Source organism: Chiloscyllium plagiosum, unplaced genomic scaffold (assembly GCF_037043375.1).
Source record: "Chiloscyllium plagiosum isolate Xiang-an unplaced genomic scaffold, Cpla_swu_hap1 HiC_scaffold_11, whole genome shotgun sequence".
Classification (NCBI taxonomy): Eukaryota; Metazoa; Chordata; class Chondrichthyes; order Orectolobiformes; family Hemiscylliidae; genus Chiloscyllium; species Chiloscyllium plagiosum.
Window position 1 is genome coordinate 85,486,787 of NW_028270149.1, and position 25,267 is coordinate 85,512,053.

Consider the following 25,267-nt stretch of genomic DNA (forward strand, 5'->3'; position numbering starts at 1 on the left):
CTCCTGCTCCTTGGATGCTGCCTGACCTGCTGCGCTTTTCCAGCAACACATTTTTCAGCTGAGAACAACCTGAGACAATGTCCTTTTCAAAGAATACAAGAGGGGCCCTGCCCAGCTGAGCCTGCAAGTGCAGCCGTCTCCCACTGAGCAGTGAGTACAACACTGGACACTAACACCAACATTCAGGAAAGAATCAACACAAGACACAACATCTTTTCTTCCACACAAAAAGGGAAGTGTCCCTTAATCTCTGCCAAGCATGAGGCATGTGAGGACACTTAACTCTCTTGGCAAGATGGGATCAACAAATAATGATGGTGAACACATGAAGAATTTTAAACATATTCAATGTGAAATTTAATTGTGACAAACACCCCAATTACCTGTCTGCTCTCTGCTCCCTGGCTTTCAGTGACTGGGGGTGAAAGGTTTGGAGAGGAAAGTTCTGGATGTGTTACAGACCCTCCCTGTTTGACCAAGAGACTCTCTAACTGGCCGCCTGTAGATGTAGCATCATCACCTGATGTTAGGTTTTGTGGGGTATAGGTAAAGCAGTGTTACTTCTGCAACGATAGTTGCTTATGCAAGGTAAATGAACTCACACCAGTTTATAATTGTTTCAGCTAAGAGCTGAGTTAACAAGAATGTAAACTATATGAAGGAAATATATAATTGTTTTTGCATTAGCTAAAATGTGTCTACAAGAATGAAATGTGCTTGCAAACAAAGGTAGATATTACAGACAAATAGATAAGGTGCTGTGAGGGGAGGGGGTGTAGGTTAAGCTAGATATGCTTGTACAAACAATAGTTATAAGCATCTATTTCCTCCTTCTGCAAAAGCAAAAACAAACCACAATGAAGAGGTCATAAGGCTCAGTATGGACGAAGAATAGGAGGAAATGTTGCTTTAGCAAAGAGCAGATGGTTTGAAGGAGGATATACCTAACAACGGACCACAGCAGGATGTGGTGAAATGGCCAAGCAAAACTGGTACTTTGTTATGCACAAGGCTGGATAAGGCAAGGGATAAACAAGAGTAATGGGCACTGGGTTTAGAGAAGTGGGAGATGTAAACAGGGGAGGTGCAATGGAATAACGGGGGAGGAGTAAAAGAGAAATGAATTGTATATAAGATTTGTACTTGCTAAACTCTGTGTGCTTATTTTAGACACCACACTTGCAAGCATATAATAAACGATACTGCTGCTTCAGATCTTGTCTTGGACTGAAATTATTGAAGTGAGTGGGTTCTATTTCCCACAGTTTCACCAATGAAAAGCTTACTGCTGTTAAATTTAACATGCTTTGCATGCATGCCATTGGCATTTGGAAAGATAATTATACTCAGGCAGGAAAAGGTAAAAACAGAGCAAGTGGAGGTGGGGAACAGTGCAGGTTACAATGTCAGGAATAACACACTATTGACAAGCCCCCAGCTGGTGAAGCTCCCATACTCCTGGCTGGTCTCCCACCATGTGCCCCAAGGAAAGCTGACACCATCTAACACTCTGCTGGTTATATTTGTACTCATGGCAAGTTCCTTTTCCAAACACCCCAGTACTCACTGACCAACATGGTCACATGGTTAAACAATATCTGGCCTTTAACAACATTGTTATTTTCAAATCTCTCCATGCCCTCATCTTTCACTCCCTATGAAACTTCCTCCATTTCTGTCACCTGGATATCTCTGGTTTGTTACCTGTGCCACGTGATAGCGAGGCAAGGAATAGGGAGAAATATCAGCTGAACATGTGGCTGCAGGGATGGTGCAGGAGGGAGGGTTTCAGGTACCTGGATAATTGGGGCTCATTCTGGGGAAGGTGAGACCTCTACAAATAGGATGGTCTACACTTGAACCAGAGGGGTACTAATATCCTGGGTGGGAAATTTGCTGGTGCTAGCTCAGCAGGGGGATGGGAACCTGAGGTATAGTTCCAGCGCACAGGAGGATGAGAGTAGGGAGGACATGGTCAGGATTTCATGGTCACAGGAATGTGCTGGCAGACAGCAAGCTGATTTGAAGTGTCTCTACTTCAACGTCAGAAGTATCCGAAATAAGGTAGCTGAGCTTCCAGCATGGATAAGTACCTGGGACTTTGATGTTGTGGCCATTTTGGAGACATGGATAGATTAGGGTCAGGAATAGATGTTGCAGGTTCCAGAGTTTAGATCTTTCATGAAGAACAGGGAAGGTGGTAAAAGAGGTGGAGGTGTGGCCTTGTTAGTCAAAGACAGTATAACGGTCGCAGAAAGAACTTTTGATGAGGGCTCGTCTGCTGAGGTAGTATGGGCTGAGGTTAGAAACAGGAGAGGAGAGGTCACACTGCTGGGAGCTTTTTATACACCTCCACAGAATTCCAGGGATGTGGAGGAGAGGATCGGAAAAACGATTGTGGGCAGGAGTGAAAGGAACAGGGTGTCATTTTGGGGGACTTTTAACTTCCCCAACATTGATTGGAAATCTTATAACTCTAGTATGTTGGATAGACCAATTGTGTCCAATGTGCGCAGGAGGGTTTCCTGACTCAGTATGTCAAAGGGCTGACAACAGGGGAGGCCACACTGGATTTGGAGCTTGGTAATGACCCAGGCCAGGTGTTTGAGTTAGTTGTAGGTGAGCACTTTGCAGAGAGTGACCATAATTTAGTTAAGTTTAATTTAGCGATGGAAAGGGATAGGTACATGCCACAGGGCAAGACTTATCAATGGAACAAGGGCAATTGTAATGTGATTAGGCAAGACTTAGGATGCATAGAATGGGGTAGCAAAATGCAGAGGATTTGAAATGTGGAGCTGGTTTAAGGAACAGATATTGCATGTCCTTGATAGGTATGTCCCTGTCAGACAGGAAGGAGGTGATAGGGTAAGGGAACCATGGTTTACTCTGGAAATTGCATCTCTTGTTAAGCGGTTGAAGGAGGCTTATATGACAATGAGACAAAATGGTTCAGATGAGGAGATGGAGAGTTAAAGATTAGTTGGGAAGGATTTAAAGAGAGTGTTAAGAAGAGCAAAGAGAGGACATGAGCAGAATTCAGCAGGTAGAATAAGTATGTGAGGAATAAAAGGATGACGATGGTAGGAATAGGGCCAGTCAAATACAGAAGTGAGATATTGTGTGGACCCTGTGGAGATCAGAGAGGTTCTAAACAAATAATTATCATTGGTTTTCACACTGGAAGAGGAGAATAATGTAGAGGAGAAGAATGAGGTACGAGATATTAGACTAGAAAGGATTGGGGTCAGTAAGAAAGAGGTGTTATCAATTCTAGAAGGAGTTAAAGTAGACAAGTCCCCTGGGCTGGATGGGATTTATCCAAAGATTCTCTGGGAAACTCGGGAGGAGGTGTTGGAACCTTTGGCTTTGATCACTGAGTTGCCATTGTTGAGAACCAGAGGACTGGATGATTGCAAATGTTGTGTCCTTGTTCAAGAAGGGCAGTAGAGATGACCCAGTTAATTGTAGACCAGTGAGCCATATGTCTGATGTAGGAAAAGTTTTGGAAAGGATTATAAGAGATAGGATTTATAATCATCTAGCAAGCAACAATTTGATTGGAGATAGTCAACATGGATTCGTCAGGGGCAGGTCGTGTCTCACAAACCTCACTGAACTTTTTGAGAAGGTGACCAAGCATATGGATGAGGGTAGGACAGTTGACGTGGTATACATGGACTTCAGTAAAATCTTTGATAAGGTTCCACATGGTAGGCTGTTGGAGAAAATGCAGAGGCATGGGATTGAGAAGTTTGGATTAGAAACTGGCTTTCTGTAAGAAGGCAGCGAGTGGTGGTTGATGGAAAATATTCAGACTGGAGTCTGGTTACTAATGGTGTGCCACAAGGATCTGTTTTGGGGTTGTTTGTCATTTTTATAAATGACTTAAATGCAGGCATAGGTGGATGGGTTAGTAAGTTTGCAGATGACACGAAAGTTGGTGGAGTAGTGGACAGTGTGGAAGAATGTTACAGGTTGCAGGGGGACTTGGATAAACTGCAGAACTGGGCTGAGAGGTGGCAAATGGAGTTCAATGCAACTAAATGTGAGGTGATGCACTTTGGGAAGAATAACAGGAAGGCAGAATACTGGGTCAATGGAAAGATTCTGGGTAGTGTGGATGTGCAGAGGGATCTTGGTGTCCATGTCCATAGATACCTGAAAATTGCCATGCAGGTTGATAGTGCTTTTTAGATTAGATTACATTACAGTGTGGGAACAGGCCCTTCGGCCCAACAAGTCCACACCGACCCGCCAAAGAGCAGCCTATCCATACCCCTCCATTTACCCCTAACCTAACACTACGGACAATTTTACATGGCCAATTCATCTGACCTGCACATCTTAGGACTGTGGGAGGAAACCGGAGCACCCGGAGGAAACCGACGCAGACACGGGGAGAAAGTGCAAACTCCACACAGTCAGTCGCCTGAGGCGGGAATTGAACCCGGGTCTCTGGCGCTGTGAGGCAGCAGTGCTAACCACTGCTGATAAGAAGGCATACAGTATGTTAGGTTTTATTGGTAAAGGGAGAGAATTCCGGAGCCGTAATGTCATGCTGCAACTATACACAACGCTAGTGTGGCCGCACTTGGAATATTGCGTACAGTTCTGGTCGCCCCATTAGAGGAAGGATGTGGAAATATTGGAAAAGGTGCAGAGGAGATTTACCAGGATGATGCCTGGTCTGGAAGGAAGGTCTTATGAGGAAAGGCTGAGAAAATTGGACCCCGTACTCATTGGAATGAAGAAGGATAAAAGGAGATTTGACGGAGACATACAAGATGATCAGAGGATTAGATAGGGTACAGAGTGAATGTCTTTTCCCTAGGATGATGACTTCAGCTTATATGAGGGGGCATAGCTACAAACTGAGGGGTGATAGATTTAAGACAGATGCCAGAGGCTGGTTCTTTACTCAGAGAGTGGTAAGGGTGTGGAATGCCCTGCCTGCCAATGTAGTTAACTCAGCCACATTGGGGAGATTTAAACAATCCTTGGACAAGCACATGGATGATGATGGGATAGTGTAGGGTGATGAGCTTAGATTAGTTCACAGTTTGGCGCAACATCAAGAGCTGAAGAGCCTGTTCAGCTCTTTATTGTTCTATGTTCTATCTACACTCCTCTAATTATGTACTCCTCACAATCTCTAATTTTTTTTGTCCTGCGACTGATGTCCAAGCCTTTAGCTGCCTAAGCTTTGTACTCTTGAACTGCGCCCCACATTGCTTTACCTGCCCACTTCCATTTTGATCTTCATTAAAAACAAACATTTATTTATATGCTTTGCATCTTTTTATGTAGCCATGTGAAATTATGCTGTAAAAATGACTGCAAATTTCTTTTTGGATGTTTTATGATGGTTGTGTTGCTGTATGAGGATACTTCATTGTTGTCAAACCGAGAGATTTGGAGGACATCACAGAAATTCTGCTCTTCAATTGTTGAAAGGTATCAAAGAGTTACCTGCCATAAGGTGGAGCCCTCAGCTTGAACAACTCTCACAATGGCCACAATGGGAATCCACATCATACAGAAGATGGTCATAGACCAGCCCAGTGCTATTGCCCAGACAGGGTATTCAACTGGCCCATATCTTGGGGAAGCATATGTTACTAAGGACCAGAGCAAGATGACCTGAAATGAAGTGAAAGCACAAAACAATTTCTCAAAAAGGCTGAACAACTATAGGAGCAGTTATCGGCCATTGAGCCCCATTGATTCAATGACATCATGACTTACCTTTGGCCTTACTCCATGTGCCTGGTTTTGGCACAATATCCCTCAATATCTTTGCTAAACATGACTTTAAATCTGAGAAGGATAATTTTAACAACTGATTCAGTCTCCACTGCTGCTGTGAGAGTGTATTTCAAACATAGACCATACTTTGTGTATAGAAGTGTTTCCTCACACCCCTCCTGAATGGTCTGGCCCTAACTTTATACTATACCCCTAATTCTAGATTCCCAAACCAGGAGGAATAATTTATCTTTACCCATTATGTGTTGTGTTAATATCTTGAAAACTTTGATCAGATCAACCCACAACCTTCTAGATTTTAGAGAAAACAGGCTTAATTGGTATAATCTCTCTTTATAACTTTACCCCTGCAATCCAGATATTGCTCTTGTGAACCTACAGTATGTTGTAACCCTTCCAAGACCGATGTATCCTTCCTAAGGTGTGTGGTACCCACATCTGCTCACAGTACTTCAACGAGAATGTAACCCGCCTATCTGGAGTTTGATCATTGTCACTTTAGATCATTAAAATGTGTAACATTTCCTTACTGCCAGCAAACACGGAGAGATCAAAAGCCAACAGACTCTCCACCACAGCCAGAAGAGCCAAGTCCTTTGCCCAATCATCATCTCAATGTCCTTGATGAATCTGTTTGCCCCTGTGAACAACAAGAAAGCAGAACACAATCATATTGTCCATCCCGCACTGTCTGTCTCTAATGAGGAGGTTTAACCAGGGAAGAGATCATTCAGGATTGCAAACAGGGTGAATAAACTGTTCCCAATCACCAAGGTGATTATCTGTCAGGGGAACTGTAAACAGACTGATGGAGAATTAGTTCTGTTTTTCCACATCCGCAGTGGGAGAAAATGCTGACTGACTGAGTCAAATGGCAAATAGCTGTTGGATAAGGCTGAAGGTGACTGGAACTGATGAGAGGCTTTACAATGGGCTGTTACGTGAGCGGAATTATGATGAGTCATTCAGGTCTGCTAAGAGCTAAGGTTGCAGGACATCAGTAACTGCTGTCTCTGCCAATTAAGGACAAGACAGTTGAGATTGGTCACGTGCACAGATAATTCCAAATGAGGCATACAATTGGCACAGAATCCTGTGTATAGAGAAACCTGAGAAAATGCTTTTGTCAGCAGAACTTCAAAGATTAACTTTGCAGGAGGTGCCCTATGTCAAGAGGCATGGTGAAGACACCGAGAAGAGTTCCAAACTGGCTAGCTGCTAACACTCCTGGGAAATAATGTTTGGGGTTAATCACAGAACACAGGGTAGTGAAAGACAGTGATAGAGATATCTCTAGTACTTAAACGTATGTGAGATTCATTTAAGTTCTCAATAAATTAATTGAGTTTTCTTGAGTTCTAAGTGTTTCTGCTGTATCTTGAACTACGTAGAGACAGTTGTCTGTCAGAGATGGGCAAGAGAATTTGGCGTCCCTGGCTGGATGTTGATAAGAAGTTGCTTTATGTTACTCTGGTGCTGGACATCGTACTGTCTGATTTTTCCAAAGCCCCAATGGAGTAAGTGAGTGTGGGAAGGAGAAGGTGGAAATTTGATTGTGAGAAAGACAGAAAAAGAACAGTGGACACATTAAAGAAGCTAGCGCAAACAGCAAGTGATGACTCAAGGGCACTCTGATTGGATGGGACTTCACCAATGTGGCTGGGAAACAGCCAAAGTAGTGTAAGTATAACGGTAGGATTGGTACAGGAACGAGAACACATGGGGATACTCTCTGGAGTTTGCCAGAAGAGAGTATGAGAGAAAGGTACTTTAAGAAAATGCATAAAGCTGTTGCAGTCGGCTGTGTGGTGGATGTCTGGGCAGGAAGCCAGCACTGAGAGCTGAAGCTGCCATCAGAGGGAGCTCAGATTAGAGAAGAGATAAAGAGATTGACTGAGAAGATCAGGAATTTACAAAGCCACAGAGATTCGGACCTCATGCATAGGAACCCGTTTCATACGCAGTGTGAGAAATTGTTGAGGGAAAAGATGAAAAGTGAAGAAGAAATGAAAGGGGCTCATGTGCAGACAGAAGGGTTAAAGAAACAGTTTAGTGATTTGAAAATGGTTATGAATGTACTACATATGTCAACACAGGTCCCTGAGTGTAAGGGACCTCAGACAAACATACAAAGTGTATGAAGCAGATAGAGACATTATAGGAGAGAACAGGCAGGAGGGTAACACTCATACTCCCCACCAACCCTCCAGATGTTACAAGTACCACTCCTTATGATGTTCAGGGATACAGCCAAGTGTATGAGAGATTGTCAGCCTGGAGATAATCCCTGGGAGCTAATCCAAGCTATCCACAAGCAGCGAACCACACACGGGTTCGATAATGAGGAGGAGGAAATCACAAATACTGATCCCATTATTCAGTCAGCTTGGCCCAAGCCACAAAATGTGGGAGGGGGAGCATTAGATGTGTTATAGGAGGCTGTACTGGCGGCTGTGGGAGCTAATAGAGGGCACCCAGTGGAAGCCCTGACTGAGTGTAGACACAGGAAAGGGGAGCACTGAACTGTGTTTGCTGCCAGACTGTGGCTAGTGTTCCAGAGTGTCTTCGACCCAGGGCTAGATCAGTCATATTTGGCTGCACCTTTTAACAATCGGTGGGTGCATACAATGGTGTCCCATTGCACAGAGAAGTTGTGAAAGGTGTGTGATGTGTTTAACCCTCCAACAACACACACATTGAGGCGTGAGTGTTGAGGAAAATGGCAGAGTTTGGGAAGAGAAGACCAGGGAACGTAAGGCTCAGGGAGGATGAATGGCACCTCTTAGAGATCAAGGGGCAGCATGGAGAAATGAAGGAAAGGGACCAGTCCCAAGGGGATCACCACCGTCCTCTCAGATGGTAGGAAGGGGATGCAGGCACAAACGAGAAGACCCGGCTGCGGTCACAGAGAGTGATCGGATCCCCAGGGGGTCATGGAAGTGTTTTAAATGCAGTGAAGAAGGACACAATGCCAGAGATTGTCCAAACTCCCGGAGAGGTGGGATGAATCAGATGCAGGTCCAGCCCTTGCCACTGGAGGGCGGCACAGTGGCACAGTGGTTAGCACTGCTGCCTTTCAGCACCAGAGACCCGGGTTCAATTCCCGCCTCAGGTGACTGACTGTGTGGAGTTTGCACGTTCTCCCCGTGTCTGCGTGGGCGCCCTCCGGGTGCTGCGGTTTCCTCCCACAGTCCAAAGATCTGCAGGTTAGGTGAATTGGCCATGCTAAATTTCCCCTAGTGTTAGGTAAATGTAGGGGTATGGGTGGGTTGCGCTTCGGCGGGTCGGTGTGGACTTGTTGGGCCGAAGGGCCTGTTTCCATACTGTAATCTAATCTTAAAAAAAAACTAGAGGGACATCAGCCTGTGCCACATATGTCATCAACTGAGGCAACAAGTGGGTTGTTGCACTAACCCAACACGATGGTCTCAGGCCTCTCCAATATAAATGTGTAATACAAAACAGGATGGGATAGAGAGACAACTGTTTGCAATTGCTAAAGGGGCTTGGGTCAAAAGTGAATCCAAGGAAGACTCAAATAATAAGGTCTGTTAAGTGAGTTATTTAGGAGGAGTGTTAACACGACGAAAAAGAAAGATAGACAAACAACAATTTAAAACAGCAACTAGACTTCCCATCCCCACAGATGTGAAGGGATTCAGATTTGTTTTAGACTTGACTGGGTATTGCAGAGACCATATTGATGGTTTTGCTACAAAGTCAACACCACGAATGATGTTAGCAAAGAAAGATGCCCCATGGGAATGGAGGGCAGAACACACACAAGCAATAGTAGCTAAAACCTGTGCTTGGTGAGTGCTCCTGCCCTGAAAAACCCCAAACCCAGCTGAACCATTCTCCTTGGAGATGGCTACAACAGACTCTACAATATCGGCAGTCTTATTCCAAGAGGTGCATGCTCAGTTGAGGCCAGTAGCCTGTGCCTCAAACATGCTCACGCCAGTAGAGCAGGGATCCTGGGCATGTGAAAGGTATTTATTGGCAGCGTTCTGGGAATTACAAAATTTCATCAGCATTGTAGGGTTGAACACGTTGACAAATTTGATAGAAGATATACCCATTCAGATGCTGCTGGATAGACATATTAACGTTGGCAGAGTGAGCCAAAACAAAATTGCGAGATGGACACGATGATTACAAGGATGAAACAGAGAGGTAAAAAGGGTTAAAGATAGTACCATGTGAGGAAATAACCTAATTTACCAGAGGACACCCCATGACTGTCAGGTGGTGATAGCAAATGAAACCAAGGGATTATTTCTATCAAAACAAAGAGGAGGGAATACTGGCCAAGAGATCACAGGGAATAGCCAAGACAAGAGATGGACAGAGAGAAATAGGAGAACAGGAAGAGAATGTCAAATAATCCTTACTTTGATGTTGATGACTCTTCATCTGTGGAGGATGGAGAATGGAGAACTGGCTGTGGGATCTATATGGAAAATGAACAAGGATGGGAGATGGATAGTATAGTCCTCAAAATGCCAAAGACCAGGAGTGCTCAAGCAGCTGAGTTGGCAGCAGTGGTGTATATAATGAGCCACCCAGATAAACATCCCCAGAATCTACCATCTATTCAGACAGGATGTACCTGTGCAACAGTCTGACAGAACACCTCCCCTGATGGGAGGCGAGAGGCTTTGTGTCAGCAGATGGAAAGGTCCTACAATCTGCCCCATTGCTGAGGTACATCTTTGATCAGCGAAAGGGAAAGAATATGGAGTGATGAAAGTGAAAGCTCATTCGAAGTTATCACGAGAGAGAAACAGAAAAGCAGATGAATGAGCAAAATGAGGGGCAACAGCTGGAGAAGGATGGCAGCTGTAGGTCAAGGAAACAGGAGAACCCAAAGAGAAAGAAGTGGGCTCAACTGATCGAGCAGGAGAACAAAAAGGAATTCTTCAAAGTCTTGTAAGCGAAGGAAGCAGAGGAATATACTGAATAAAAAGGCATGTACATGAAAGAGGCTGTGATACTGTGCGAAAGGGAATGTGTCAGACCAGGGAAAGAAAAGTATCTGATGATTCATTTGTCCCATAACATATATGGACACTAAGAGTTGGAAAACACCTTGGAAAGGTTTAAGGAATTATGTTAGTGGCCACGATTAAAAGGGCACGAACATTTCGTGAAAAATTGTCCGAAATGTGACCATATTAACCCTGACACACAAGATCAGTCAAAGGGGCCTGGATAAATCTACAAATTAACTGACAATCAGCAATATTCCTTTTAACTGAACCATTCTCCACCAAATTCTGTTCAAGCCAGAACCTGGTGAAAAACTGCACATAACTCTATCCGTCCACCCAAATGATACAGAAGAGTATTTCCAGTGTTTCATAGCTATAGAACTTCCACCTATTCTATATTTCACTGAAGAATGGGTGAAGCTCATTTCTGAGGCAAAGGAAGTTCTCTATAAAAGGCTATAGACGAGAAGGAGATTAAAACCCACGCAGAAGTGACAGATAGGGACTGAGAGGCTCCAAGGTCTTGCAGTAAAATTTGGAATTGGGGACTGAACACTCAGGTCCATCCGTGGATCAGAATTGTGTCGCACATGATTGTTGTACTGCCTCTTTTAAACCCAAGCTCCCAAAATGAGAATATAAATGGGTGAAGGTAATTTGAATTCCCATCAGTTTCAGAGAAGAAGGATGAGGAATATCATTTCACCCAAAGCATTATCATGCAGTTTTGAAGACACAGGAAGATCCCCATAAGCCTTTCTGAATTTAATTATTTTATTTTATTTCAGTCTTGTTCCTGTTCCACTTACCGTAGATCCAGCTGAGACTGATCAGTTCTACAAGACCTATTGAAATGAGAAGCCATCCTGAACAGAAATGATCCATCAAATTTAGCCAGTAAATCCCAGCCTAAAATTAAATGGAAAGTCAGAAACTGTTACATCGGAATTTTAGAAAACTCTGACATTCAAAACAAGAGAACATTGGGTCATGAAGGTTTTCTTTATCTCAACGACAGAACATCCAACACTAATCGGTCTACTCATTCCTTTACAGTGTGGAGTCAGTTTTGCTGATTTCCGTTCCCTTTTTTGATATAAATAGACCAAAATTCGAATTAGTACACCACATGTGAATTCACAAAGTTTAAATATCCCATTGGATTTAATATGGATTCCTTTGAGTATCTCAATATCCTGTTTTCTGCTTTAACTGCCTGGTAACATTATGCTGTACAAAATTCTGGTGCAGCCACACTTGGAGTATTGCACATAGTTCTGGTCACCGCATTATAGGAAGCATGTGGAAGCTTTGGAAAGGGTGAGGTGGAGATTTACAAGGATGTTGCCTGGTATGGAGGGAAGGTCTTATAAGGAAAGGCTGAGGGACTTGAGGCTGTTTTATTAGAGAGAAGAAGGCTGAGAGGTGACTTAATTGAGACATCGAAGATAATCAGAGGATTAGATAGGGTGGACAGTGAGAGCCTTTTTCCTTGGATGGTGATGGTTAGCATGAGGGGACATAGCTTTAAATTGAGGGGTGATCAAAATAGGACAGATGTCAGAGGTAGCTTTTTTACTCTGAGAGTAATAGGGGCATGGAGCACACTGCCTGCAACAGTAGTAGACTCGCCAACATTCAGGACATTTAAATGGTCATTGGATCGACATATGGACGAAAATGGAACAGTGTCGGTTAGATGGGCTTCAGATTGATTTCACAGGTCAGCACAACATCGAGGGATGAAGGGCCGGAACTGTGCTGCAATAGTCTATGTTCCATGATGCTAATAGTATTGATAACACATTCATCAAAACAGCAACAGCTAACATTCAGAGAGAAATTTAATGTAATGAAATGCACAAAACAGCTTCAAACTCCCATGATCTCTCTCCCCTCCCATGACCTCAATCTACCATAGCCCCCTTTAAAGTATATTTCACATCTACCTTCCATCTGCTGACTCTCACAACGTTACATTTACCTTTATTAAATTATTTCTGTCATTTCTGATCCAATTTAAATATATTTCCGCATGTTATATGAGTAACTGCACCAACCAATGTTGAGATTATAGCATTTTTGTGAATGACCAGGCTGTTTAGTCGATCTTTATTGAGCTGATAATCGTTTACTAACATCCTAATGTTGCAGGGTCTCACTGTAGAATCATAAATTACGTAAATGAGAATGTTGGCGGGTGGCAAGTAATTTTGCAGATGATACAAAATTTAGCTCCATCACACTGACTTTCTCTGCCTTCTACTTCTCCTCCTAAGTCACTCTACGTGCACTTAGAAACACCACCCAACATTGAGAATCTGTAGGAATTAAACTCATTGACTGTCTGTGACTTTCAGTTGGGATGAATTCATGAACAGTTCATTGAGTTTACTTGTACATCTTTGTTTGGAGAGGATCTGTTGTCAATGGTTCCTCTTGTGAACAGTTAGATACTGTCATTCCACAAGGTGCTCACACTTTCTGTTCATCCTCATGTCCAAGTTACTTGTGATGCTTATTATTTTTTGAAACCTCCCTGATCATATCTTGCTGTTTCATCTGGGCGTGCTGGTTTTAGGAATATATTTCCAGTTTCTAAATTGAACGGTCTTGTCCACATTCCCATCCTGTTGTAGCTCCCTCAGGCTAGAACAGCCTCCAGTTCGGACAGTGCACTGCGCCCTCAGTAATGCACCGAATTGTCACCAACACCATGTGATTGAATCAATGTTACAAGTCACCGTATTCTCAACAGAGCTGTACCAAAGATACCATCAGTACACTTGTTAGTTTTAGCATGAACTATGTACGGAAACAGAGCAAAATATTTTTTAAAAATACATACCTGTGTCACACAAAGAAGGGCAAGGAAATAAAATATCAAACAAATACCAATTGTCAAATAAAGGCGTTTTGTTCGAAGAAACTTGGGGAACAGGTCAAGCAGTGCTGTTATAACTATTTCTGAGAGAGAAAAAAACAAAATTTCAATGAGGTTAGGAATTCATGAATAATTTACACAGTCCCAGAGATACCCAACACTGGAGAGACTGAAGCTCTGCAGACCAGAGGGACAGATCAGGACAAATTCTTCTATCCCAGGCGGAATCCAACGAGACGTGTGGAGAGAGGAATGGAGAAAAGAACAGAAGACAAATTCAAAAGGTCACAGTCAGGTCACAGGCCCAGTACATTCTGCCTCCAGGTGATTTTGCTGGAATTGGGTGAACAACAGAAACTGCTTCTTGCCCGGCAACAGTGAGTGCCATTTCCATGGCAACCTCGGGCCTGACAAGAGATGCTGCTGCAATCTTTCCAACACTGGAAGGGTTCCATGCTGTAGGAAACATAAGATCATAAGAAACAGGAGGAAGAATTGGTTATTCAGCCCCTCAAGCCTGCTCTGCTGTTCAATAAGATAGTTTCTGATCTGATTGTGGTCTTACCTCCACTTTCCTGCCAGTCCCCCAGAATCCTTAACTCCCTTATGAATCAACAGTCAGTCTTGAATATATTCAATGGCCCAACTCCCACTGTTTCTGTGGTGGAGAATTCCAAAGACGTAATGACATCTAACAGAAACTATTGCTCCTCATCTGTGCCTCAAATGGAGACATTTTCTTGAACTGCAATGCTCATTCGAGACCACTTCACATTCACTCAGCTCATAACTTTCAATCCTCACAGAGAGTTGCATATTTCAATAGGATCACCTCCCATTTTACAAAACTCAATGAGTACAGCACTAACCATTCCTCATAAAGTAATTCATTCTTCCCCGGGGAGTCAAACAGCCCAGTGACTCTCCTATTAACTGGCTCCAATGCAATTACCCACTTCCTGAAGCAAGAAAGCTGAAGTTGTATATTGTACTCGAAGGATGGGCTCCCCAATGTCCTGTGTCCCCTGAGAAAGTGTTTGCTACATTTTTCTATTATTTCACTGGATGTGGTTATTGCTGGTTTGGTCAGTATTTCTTGCCCATCCCCAATTGCCCTTGAACCGATTCACTCATTCAGACATTACTATGGATTGGGAATGTGGATCTGATTTCCTTCCCTGACTGACATGAGTAAATCGATAGATTTTTACAATAAATGGTAGTTTCATGGTCAGCAGCACCGATGATTAACTTTATATTAATTACAATTCAAACCAACACTCACAGGGCATTAGTCTGGTCCTCTGGATTAACAGGCCAGTGCCAATACCATTACAACACTGTCTTCCCCATTTATACACCATCCAGACAGACGTTGCATCTTGGTGACAGGCTGAACACAATTACCGACCACCTTTACCTAGCCCCAACTGGAGACAGTTAATCTTCAGTGGGACAGCAACAATCAGAGACCATCCTGTGGAAGAATTGGTGATCTGGTAGCTCTGACTCCAAACAGTTTTAATTAGTGTCTACATACCCTGAGGAACATACTCAACCAGGCATTGGGGAAGTTTTTCTGTTACATTGCTGACCTGTACCTTGCTGATACGGACAGACCTTTGGGAATTCCCAGACTCCCACCTGCTCTTTTTAACGACAGTATTAATGTGGCTGGACCAGTTCAGTTTCTGGTGGTTGATAATCCCCAGGATAAGGGATCGTGGGGAAGCAGCAAAGATCGAATTTCAAGGAGAGCTGGTTAAATTCCTTTTATTGGTATTAGTCACAGTCTGGTACTTGTCTGGTGTAAATGTATAAATATGAGGTACTCTGTATTTTGTCCAGGTTTTGCTGCATGCAAACACAGATTGTTTTAGTCTCTGAGGAGCTGAATGGTTGTTGGTCATTTTGGAAAGTGAACCTAGAGTTTCTTGTCAGACTTCAGTGAGAAATTCCTTCCATAACGGACATTACAAACTAGATGGCTTTTTTCAACAAGTTATTAGTTTCATTATCACCATTCCTAATATTTAATTTTCCTTCCAACTTTATTTGATTGATTTAATTCAAATTCTTTCGCTGCTGAGGTGAAATTTGACTTTGTGTCTCTGGATCAGTGCAGTAACAGGAGAGTGTCATCATTCCTCAATGCATTTTATCTCATCCCGTTCCTGTTTCTCTGCCCAACACTGGGGAACATTTTCAAGATCTACCTCAAATTACATAGTGGTTATCCTCAGATGGTTACAGTGCCTCAGAACAAACTGAAAAAATATGAGCTACTCTGATCAAAGAACAGGGAAGAAAGAGTGACCTGAACAAAGTGAGATTGAAAATTATTGTAATAAAAATCAAACAGAGATCCTGTTATGAGATCTCCAGATGTTGAAGTAACAAGGAACAAAGGACAGCACAGCACAGGTACAGCCCATTCAAATCTCAATACTATTCCAACTCATGACACCTTTCTACATTAAATCCTTTTCCCTCTACACAATCTGTATCCCTCTATTCCCTGTCTATTCATATATCTGTCAAGTACCTCTTCAACATTGCTGTTGTATTCACCTCCATCACCTCCTCAGGCAGCCCATACCAGGTACTTACCATCTTCTGTGTCAACAAAACTTCCCTCTCATATCTCCTTTAAACTGACCCCATTTCCCCTAACACCAATGTCCCCTAGTAATTGACATTCCTGGGAAGAAGAGTTTGATGATCCATTCTGTCCATAGCTCTCACAGTTTCGTGACCTTCTATCAGGTTGCTCCTCAGCCTGCGAAGTTCAACTGGAAACAAACCAAGTTTATCCAAACTCTCTTCTTAGCTCATACTCTCCAAACCAGCCAACATCCTCGTAAAACATTTCTGTACTCTCTCCAATGCCTCCACGCCCTTTTGGTCATATGGTGACCAGAACTGCTTCGAATGAATCCTGAGGGACAGGATTTACATCGATTTGTAAATGCAAGGACTTATTTGGGATAGTCAGCATGGCTTTGTGCATGGGAAATCATGTCTTACAAACTTGATTGAGTTTTTTTGAAGAAGCAGTAAAGAGGATTGATGAGAGCAGAGTGGTCGACATGATCTGTATTGACTTCAGTAAGGTATTTGACAAGGTTCTCCATGGGAGACTGCTCAGCAAGGTTAGATGGCATGGAATAAAGGGAGAAGTAGCCATTTGGATACAGAACTGGCTCAAAGGTGGATGACAGAGGTTGGTGGAGGAGGATTGCTTTTCACACTGTAGGTCTGTGACCAGCGAAGTGCCACAAGGATCGGTGCTGGGTCCAATACTTTTCGTCATTTATATAAATGATTTGGATGTGAACATAGGAAATGTAGTTAGTAAGTTTGCAGATGACACCAAAATTGGAGATGTAGTGGACAGCGAAGAAGATTACCTCAGAGCACAATGGGATCTTAATCAGATGAGCCAATGGAGTGGCAGATGGAATTTAATTTAGATGAACATGAGGTGTTGTATTTTGGAAAAGCAAATCAGAGCAGGACTTACACCCTTAATGGTAATGTCTTGGGGTGCGTTGCTGAACAAAGAGACCTTGGAATGCAGGTTCATAGCTCCTTGAATGTAGATTTGCAGGTAGATAGGATAGTGAAGGAGACATTTGGTATGCTTTCTTTTATTGGTTAGAGAATGAGAATAGGCATTGGAGGTCATGTTGCGGCTGTACAAGACATCGGTGAGGCCACTTTTTGAATATTGCGTGCAACTCCTGTCTCCTTTCTTTCGAAAGGATTTTGGAAAACTTGAAATGGTTCAGTAAAAATTTATAAGGATGTTGCCAGGTTTGAAGGATTTGAGCTATAGGGAGAGGCTGAATCGGCTGGGGCTGTTTTCCCTGGAGCGTCGGAGGCTGAGGGGTGACCTTAATGAGGTTTATAAAATCAAGAGGGGCATGGATAGCATAAATATGCAAGGTGTTTTCTCTGGGGTGGGGAAATCCAGGACTAGAGGGCACAGGTTTAGGGTAACAGGGGAAAGATATAAAAGGGACCCAAGGGGTAAGTTTTTCATACATTGGCTGATGCATGTATGGAATGAGCTGCCAGTGGAAGCAGTGAATGCTGGTAAATTACAACTTTTAAAAGGCACCTGGATGAGTATATGAACAGGAAGCTTTTAGAGGGATATGGGCCAAATGTTGGCAAATGTTTAGGATATCTGGTTGGCATGGACGGGTTGAACTGAACAGTCTGTTTCTCTGTCTGTACCTCTCTCTGACTCTATGACTCTCTGTGGCTGAACTAAAATTCTATGAAGCTGCAACATGACTTGCCAATTTTTATACTCTCTGCCACAGCCAATGAAAGTAAGCATGTTGTATGCCAGCATGACCATCTTATCCACAAGTGTTACCCCCTTCACAGAACTATAGACCTGATTGTCTGGATCTGTCTGTATGTTAATGGTTCTCAGGGTTCTGCCATTTACTCTATACCTCCCTCCTTCATTAGACCTTTCAAAATGCCTCAACTCACATTTGTTCAGATTAAATTCCATCTGCCATTTCTCTCCCAAGTATCCAGACTACCCATATCCTGTTGCATTCTCTGGTTATCCTTTCATTATCCACAGCTCTCCAATCATTGTGTTGTCTAATCAGACTTACTAATCAGACCATCTAAATTCTGCTCCAAATGTTTTACATTTATTGCAAAAAACAGGGCTCCCAGCACTGATCCCTGTGAAATATAACTGGTCACAAATCTCCAGTCAGAAAAATATCCTTCTGCTACTATTCTCAGTCTCCTCTCACAAGGCAATGCTGTATCCATCGTACTGGCTCACCATGGATCCCATGTGACTTTACCTTCTCCACCAGGGTATTGGTGTCCCTTCCAATTTAGGTGCAACCCACCCTTCTTATACAAGTCCCATCTGCCCTGGAAGACATACCAATGATACAGATACATAGAACCCTCCAGTTTTTAAGACTCTCTACAGTGTGGAAACAGACCTTGCGAATCAACACGTCCACACTGATCCTACGAAGACGATCCCACCCAGGCACTCCTACACCAGCTCTTCAGCCATGCATTCAATGATGTCATCTTCCTCTTCCAGGCCTTGCCACCATGTGGCAGAGGGAGAAATCCTGAGATTACAACCTTAGAGGGCCTGCTTTTCATCTTATTACCTAACTCCTTGAATTCCCTTTGCAGGTACCCGTCACTCTGCCTGCCGATGTCATTAGGACCAATGGGGCATTTTGCTGGTCATTCCCTTCATGCAGCTGTGAAGCAAAAACAAAAATTGCTGGAGAAACTCAGTAGGTCTGGCAACATCTGTGCAGGGAAGGCAGAGTTAATGTTTCAGGTCCAGTGATCCGTCTCAGAACTGAATGCAAAAATGTGCAATCAGCTTTCCCTCCACAGATGCTGCCAGACCTGATGAGTTTCTCCAGTAATTCCTGTTTTTGTTTCAGATCTCCAGCATCCACATTTCTCTGTTTTGTTCGTTAATACAGCTATGTACCTATTTCACTCAAACACTTTGATGCCCCATTGAGACATTAAGCAGAGAATCAAAATAAGATAAAGAATGATTCTTATTTGAAGGGAAGTTCACATTTGAGATGTGGGAGGCTTTCAAAGATAGGTTAATGGTAGTGCTGGGTATGCATGTCCCGTTGAAAGCAAAGGATATGAAGGGCAAGATTCGTGAACCGTGGATGACAGAAGAAATTGTACGACTGGCCAAGAGGAAAAGGGAAGTGTAAGTAAGGTCTAGGCAGCTAAGAACAGAAGGGGCCCTGGAGGAATATTGGAAGAATAGGACAAGTCTTAAACAAGGAATCAAGCAGGCTAAAAGGGGTCATGAAATAGCTTTAGTAAGCAGAATTAAGGAAAATCCCAAAGCATTTTATTCTTATATAAGAAGCAAGTGGGTAACTAGAGAAAGGATTGATCCACTAAAAGATAATGAAGGAAGGCTGTGTGCCAAACCTGAGAGGACTGGAAGGTTGTTCATGTTGTCCCCCTGTACAAGAAGGGTAGTGGGGATATTCCGGGTAACTAAAGAGCAGTGAGCCTGAAGTCGGTGATGGGGAAGTTTCTGGAGAGTGTACTGAGAGATTGGGTCTATTTATATTTAGAAAAGAATGACCTTATCAGTGACAGGCAGGGGAGATCGTGCCTTACCAACTTAATAGAGTTCTTTGAAGTTGTTAGATGAAGGTAGGGCTGTTGATGTCATATACATGGACTTTAGTAAGGCATTTGATAAGGTTCCCTATTGTAGACTAATGGAGAAAATGAAGTTACGTGGTGTGCAGGGTGTTCTAGCTCGGTGGATAAAGAACTGGTTGAGCAACAGGAGATAGAGAGTAGTAGTTGAAGGGAGTTTCTCGAAATGGAGAAAGGTGACCAGTGGTGTTCCACAGGGATCAGTGCTGGGGCCACTGTTGTTTGTAATATACATCAATGATTTGGAAGAGGGCACTGTTGGTATGATCAGCAAGTTTGCAGATGGCACAAAAATTGGTGGAGTAGCAGAAAGCCTAAGGGACTGTCAGACAATACAGGAGGATATAGATAGACTGGAGAGTTGGGCGGAAAAGTGGCAGATGGCTTTCAATTCAGACAAATGTGAGGTGATGCATTTCGGCAAGACTAATTCTAGTGCAAATTATACAATGAACAGAAGAACCTTGGGAAAAGTTGATGTGCAGAGAGATCTGGGAGTGCAGGTCCATGTACCCTGAAGGTTGCTGCATATGGGGATAGAGTGGTCAAGAAGGCATATAGTATTCTTGCCTTCATTGGACAGGGTATTGAGTATAAGAACTGGCAAGTCATGTTAAAATTGTACAAGTCATTGGTTCGGCCGCATTTAGAATACTGTGTACAGTTCTGGTCACCACACTACCAAAAGATGTGGACACTTTGGAGAGGGTGCAGAGAAGGTTTATGAGGATGTTGCCTGCAATGGAAGGTGCTCGCTATGAAGAGAGGTTGAGTAGGTTAGGTTTGTTTTCATTAGAAAAAAGGAGATTGGGGGGGACCTGATTGAGATTTACAAAATCATGAAGGGTATCAACAGGGTGGACAGAGACTAGCCTTTTCCCAGGGTGAAGGATTCAATAATGAGAGGTCAGGTTTTCAAGGTGAGAGGTGGAAAGTTTAAGGGGGATACACGCGGCAAGTACATTACACAGAGGATGGTGGTGGGGAGCAGCGGCAAACAAATGCTTAGGAATTGACCGACAGGTTTAGACAGTATATTTAGATGGGCTCAGTCTTGGAGGGCGAAGGGCCTGTTCCTGGGCTGTAAATGTTCTTTGTTCTTTGTTCATTCATCCACTAATATCACAAACAATAACTTCTACTTCAATATAATCACACTGATTCAGATAACTTCCTATCAAGAAAGTAGAAAATGATTAGTTCAGTGAAGTAATGTCGCTCTTACCTAAACCTGCAAACTGAGTGTCCAGTCCCAGAGTGAGCAGCATGAAGAAAAATAAAATGGACCATAAAGGTGCCCATGGCAACTGGGCAAGAGCTTCTGGATAGGCAATAAAAACCAATCCAAAACCTAAACAGTGGATAGAAATTATATGGTAATGTTAGCGATGCTTACAATAGACAGATGGAACCGAAACTAAAGATTAACAGCATTGGTGCCAATGAAAACCCAGAATGGAACAAATGTCAGCAGGCACTCCTGCTGTGGCATGTGGCACATTCTGATCATGTGTGATGGTGGATGTGCTAAGCCAGCACCCTGTGATGTCAGGCAGGGTAGACTCCCTCGAAACATGTCAGGAAGGTGGCCCGGAGAGAGAGGATCAGCGTGGATCTGCTTCTGTGGGACCCCAACAGCTCCTGTGGGTTCCCAGATAAAATGTGACTAACAGCGACAAAACAAAACAGCTTGCTAAAACCAAATCAAACCAAACCAAACCCTGAACTGGGAGAAGTGGACAATCAATGTGGACTTCAACAGTTTCCTCATTTCCCCTTCCCCCACCTCGCCCTCGTGCTAAACTTCCAGCTCAGCACTGTCCCCATGACTTGTCCGGAGTTGTCCTACCTGCCTATCTCCTTTTCCACCTATCCACTCCACCCTCTCCTCCCTGACCTATCACCTTCATCCCCTCCCCCACTCACCCATTGTACTCCATGCTACTTTCTCCCCACCCCCACCCTCCTCGAGCTTATCTCTCCACTCTTCAGGCTCACTGCCTTTATTCCTGATGAAGGGCTTTTGCCCGAAACGTCGATTTCGCTTCTCCTTGGATGCTGCCTGAACTGCTGTGCTCTTCCAGCACCACTAATCCAGTCCCCTTTCATTGTTTAGGTGTTTTAAAAAAAAATTACAAAGCTTTTTCAAGTAGATATTTCCAGACATATCGGAACCTCTGTCCTTATGACCTTGCTGAATTCAACTGTACAAGCCCAACCCCGGTTTTGTGTTTACGTAGAACATAGAACATAGAAGAATACAGCGCAGTACAGGCCCTTCGGCCCTCGATGTTGCACCGATCCAAGCCCACCTAACCTACACTAGCCCACTATCCTCCATATGCCTATCGAATGACCGCTTAAATGCCCATAATGAGCGAGAGTCCACCATTGCTACTGGCAGGGCATTCCATGAACTCACGACTCGCTGAGTAAAGAACCTACCCCTAACATCTGTCCTATACCTACCCCCCCCCGAAATTTAAAGCTATCCCCCCTTGTAATAGCTGACTCCATACATGGAAAAAGATTCTCACTGTCGACCCTATCTAAACCCCTAATCATCTTGTTTGGGTGGATAGAATCTCCCACTCTTTAGGTCCAACCGCAGAAATTTCAAGAGTTAAATGTTCAAACATTTAAAACATTACTGTCATCTATAAACAAGTTACATGTGTGCTTCTGCACACACCAGAAATCTTTCATATCTCATGTCACGGACTTGAGCAAAATGGGTTAAATTAAATTATTTTAGTTGTTCTCATCTTCAGACTGTAAGTGGATGTGTTTTATATTTTTGTTTGTTCCTTTTCAAACAGGTTGCTGGATGTTTTCTAAGTCCAATTTCCAAAGTCTCTCTTTCGGATGAAATTAAATGTACGATTTAATCATCCGTTCACATCAGGGAGTGGGTTTTGCAACACTTGCACATGCTCAAGCATACAAGGAAGAAACAAAAGGGAGTGAAAGAATTTGTTAACATGAATAACTTAAAATCCAAAAACATGGACATTCACTTGCTTTGTCTGAATTCAGAAAGTTAATGTCCAGTGAGGGTACATTTCTGATGAATTTCAGACTTCAGCATATTTAGCTGATTATAGGCAGCAATTGCAGAATTCCTTTCAATCGTGATTATGGGCAGCACAGTGGCTCAGTGGTTAGCACTACTGCCTCCCAGCACTAGGGTCCCACGTTCAAATCCAGCCTTAGGTGACTGTCTGTGTGGAGTTTGCACATTCTCTCTGTGTCTGCGTGGGTTTCCTCCGGGTGCTCTGGTTTCCTCCCATCGTCCAAAGATGTGCAGGTCTGGTGAATTGGCCATGCTAAATTGCCCATCGTGTTAGGTCAATTAGTCAGAGGGAAATGGGTTTGGTTGGGTTACTCTTCAGAGGGTCGGGTTGGGCTGAAGGGCCTGTTTCCACACTGTAGGGAATCTAATCTAATATGAGATTTGATCCATTTTTTCCATTTCTAACAGGAAAATGTCTGGGAATTAGATTTTGTGGTAATTAAGACCTGCGTTATGCCTGGCATCTGGCTATGGTCAATACTTAGAAGATTGCAGATTTGGTTGGACCAAAATAAGACAAGGAGACTCCATAAATGACAATGCAAATTTTCAGGATCAAGAGGAAATACAAAAGTCAATTTTTATGACCTGGGTTAGCAGCTCCTGTTGATTGGCTGAGCGAGATGATAGTCCATCAGCGCTTTTTCAGGTGTAATGAAGTTTGATAGCTCCTTTTTGTTTCCAAGTCTAACTGGGGGATGGATTATCTACTAGTCTTTTCTACTTGTTGAATGCAACACCGAACAATGAAAGATGGAGACTCCAAACTGATGGTGGTTTAGCTTTATCTTTTATAATGATACTGGTGGAGGTTTCTAGAACTGGTCGGAAACTTGCACATTATCTGACAGGTAGCAGCCATTTTCAATTCAGAAAAGTCAATTTTAAAATAAGCAAAATGTATCAATTGTAAGGAAATGTGTTTTTTTCACAACCTGATACTCTCGTAGAGTTATTGAGATATATAGTATGGAAACAGACCCTTCGTTCCAACTTGTCCATGCTAACCAGATACCCTAAATTGATCTAGTCCCATTTGCCAACGTTTGGCGCATATCCCTCTAAACCCTTCCTATGCATGTATCTGTCCAGATACCTTTCACATGCTGCAATTGTTTCTGCCTCCCCCACTTCCTCTGGCAGCTTCCTTCATACATGCACCACCCTCTGCATGAAAAGGTTGCCCCTCAGGTCTCTTTTAAATCTTTCCCTCTCACTTTAAAACATTGCCTCTTGCTTTAGCATTCCCTATCTCAGAAAAAGGCCTTGCCTATTTGCCCTATCCATGCCCTTCATGATTTTATAAACCTTGAGAAGATCATCCCTCAGCCTCCAACACTCCAGGGGAAAAAATTGCCAGCCTATTCAGCCTCTCCTTATCGCTCAAACCTTCCAGTTACAGCAACATCATTCTAAATCATTTCTGCATCCTTTCAAGTTGGACAATATCCTTCCTATAGTAGGGCAACCAGAATTGTATACTTTATTCTAAAAATGGCCTCACCAATGTCCAATTCAGCCACAACATGATGCCCCAACTCCGATACTCAATGGACTAACCAATGAAGCCAACTCCCCTGTCAGATGCCTTCTTTATCACTCTGCAGTTGAGATAAAGATACATCAATTTATTATGGAATTAGACTGAGACTGTGAGTATAATCTTATTGAAATATTTGTTTGACTATCCATTTTATCTTTCGGAGCATTGTGTTAAATTGTGATACAGAACTGTTACAAAAATATTGATGTGAATTTACAGCCAACATTCCTTCTTAACTGGAACATTATAGTCTTTAATATTTACTTCCAAGTAGAGGCAAAAGCTGTTAAAATTTTCAGTTAATCTCATTCCTTAGTTTTCACGAACTCCTTATTGAGCAGTTAAATCAACAATAATATTTCCAATGACAAAGTTATTGTTTGTTCTGGTCTGACTGGATATCCAATTGTGAACTGGTCTATATCTTGAAAACAGTCTCCAAAATGTCCAATTTTATATTTATCTTGATCCATCTCTCAGATTAAAACTTAGTTGCTGTGAGATTTGGATGCCTTCCCTTTCTGTTTTTTTTTAAGTTTTCATCACTTTGACGTTAGAATTATTTTGCAGTAGTTAAGGAGTCCCTGCTGCTTCCTGCAGTAATGGATGTTTTCTGATGCTTTTTTTTGTTGTGGCTCCCAATCTCCTTAAACAAATCTCTCCGCAGGGCCAAATGTCATAGCAATGACATGTGATCTCTCGGCAAATTCCAATAAATCATTTCACTTCTCAGCCCAGATTTCTTGTGCTGCCAGTGAGGTTTGTTTTTCTCTCTACTCCAGTATAAT

General features: G+C 42.9%; 1 protein-coding gene across 1 annotated transcript in view; it reads right to left on the reverse strand.

The window, feature by feature from the left end:
• Positions 1–785: 785 nt before the first annotated feature.
• The window catches only part of LOC148148870 (sodium- and chloride-dependent neutral and basic amino acid transporter B(0+)-like), a 59,711-nt gene continuing 35,229 nt past the window's right edge, over positions 786–25,267 (reverse strand). Inside the window, exons 9-14 of the mRNA XM_087991815.1 lie at positions 21,089–21,214; positions 13,612–13,730; positions 11,573–11,672; positions 6,300–6,409; positions 5,473–5,643; positions 786–833 (exon numbers count right to left, since the gene is read on the reverse strand). Of these exons, the coding sequence (XP_087847941.1) occupies positions 786–833; positions 5,473–5,643; positions 6,300–6,409; positions 11,573–11,672; positions 13,612–13,730; positions 21,089–21,214 (674 nt within the window). The remainder of the gene's footprint in view (positions 834–5,472; positions 5,644–6,299; positions 6,410–11,572; positions 11,673–13,611; positions 13,731–21,088; positions 21,215–25,267) is intronic.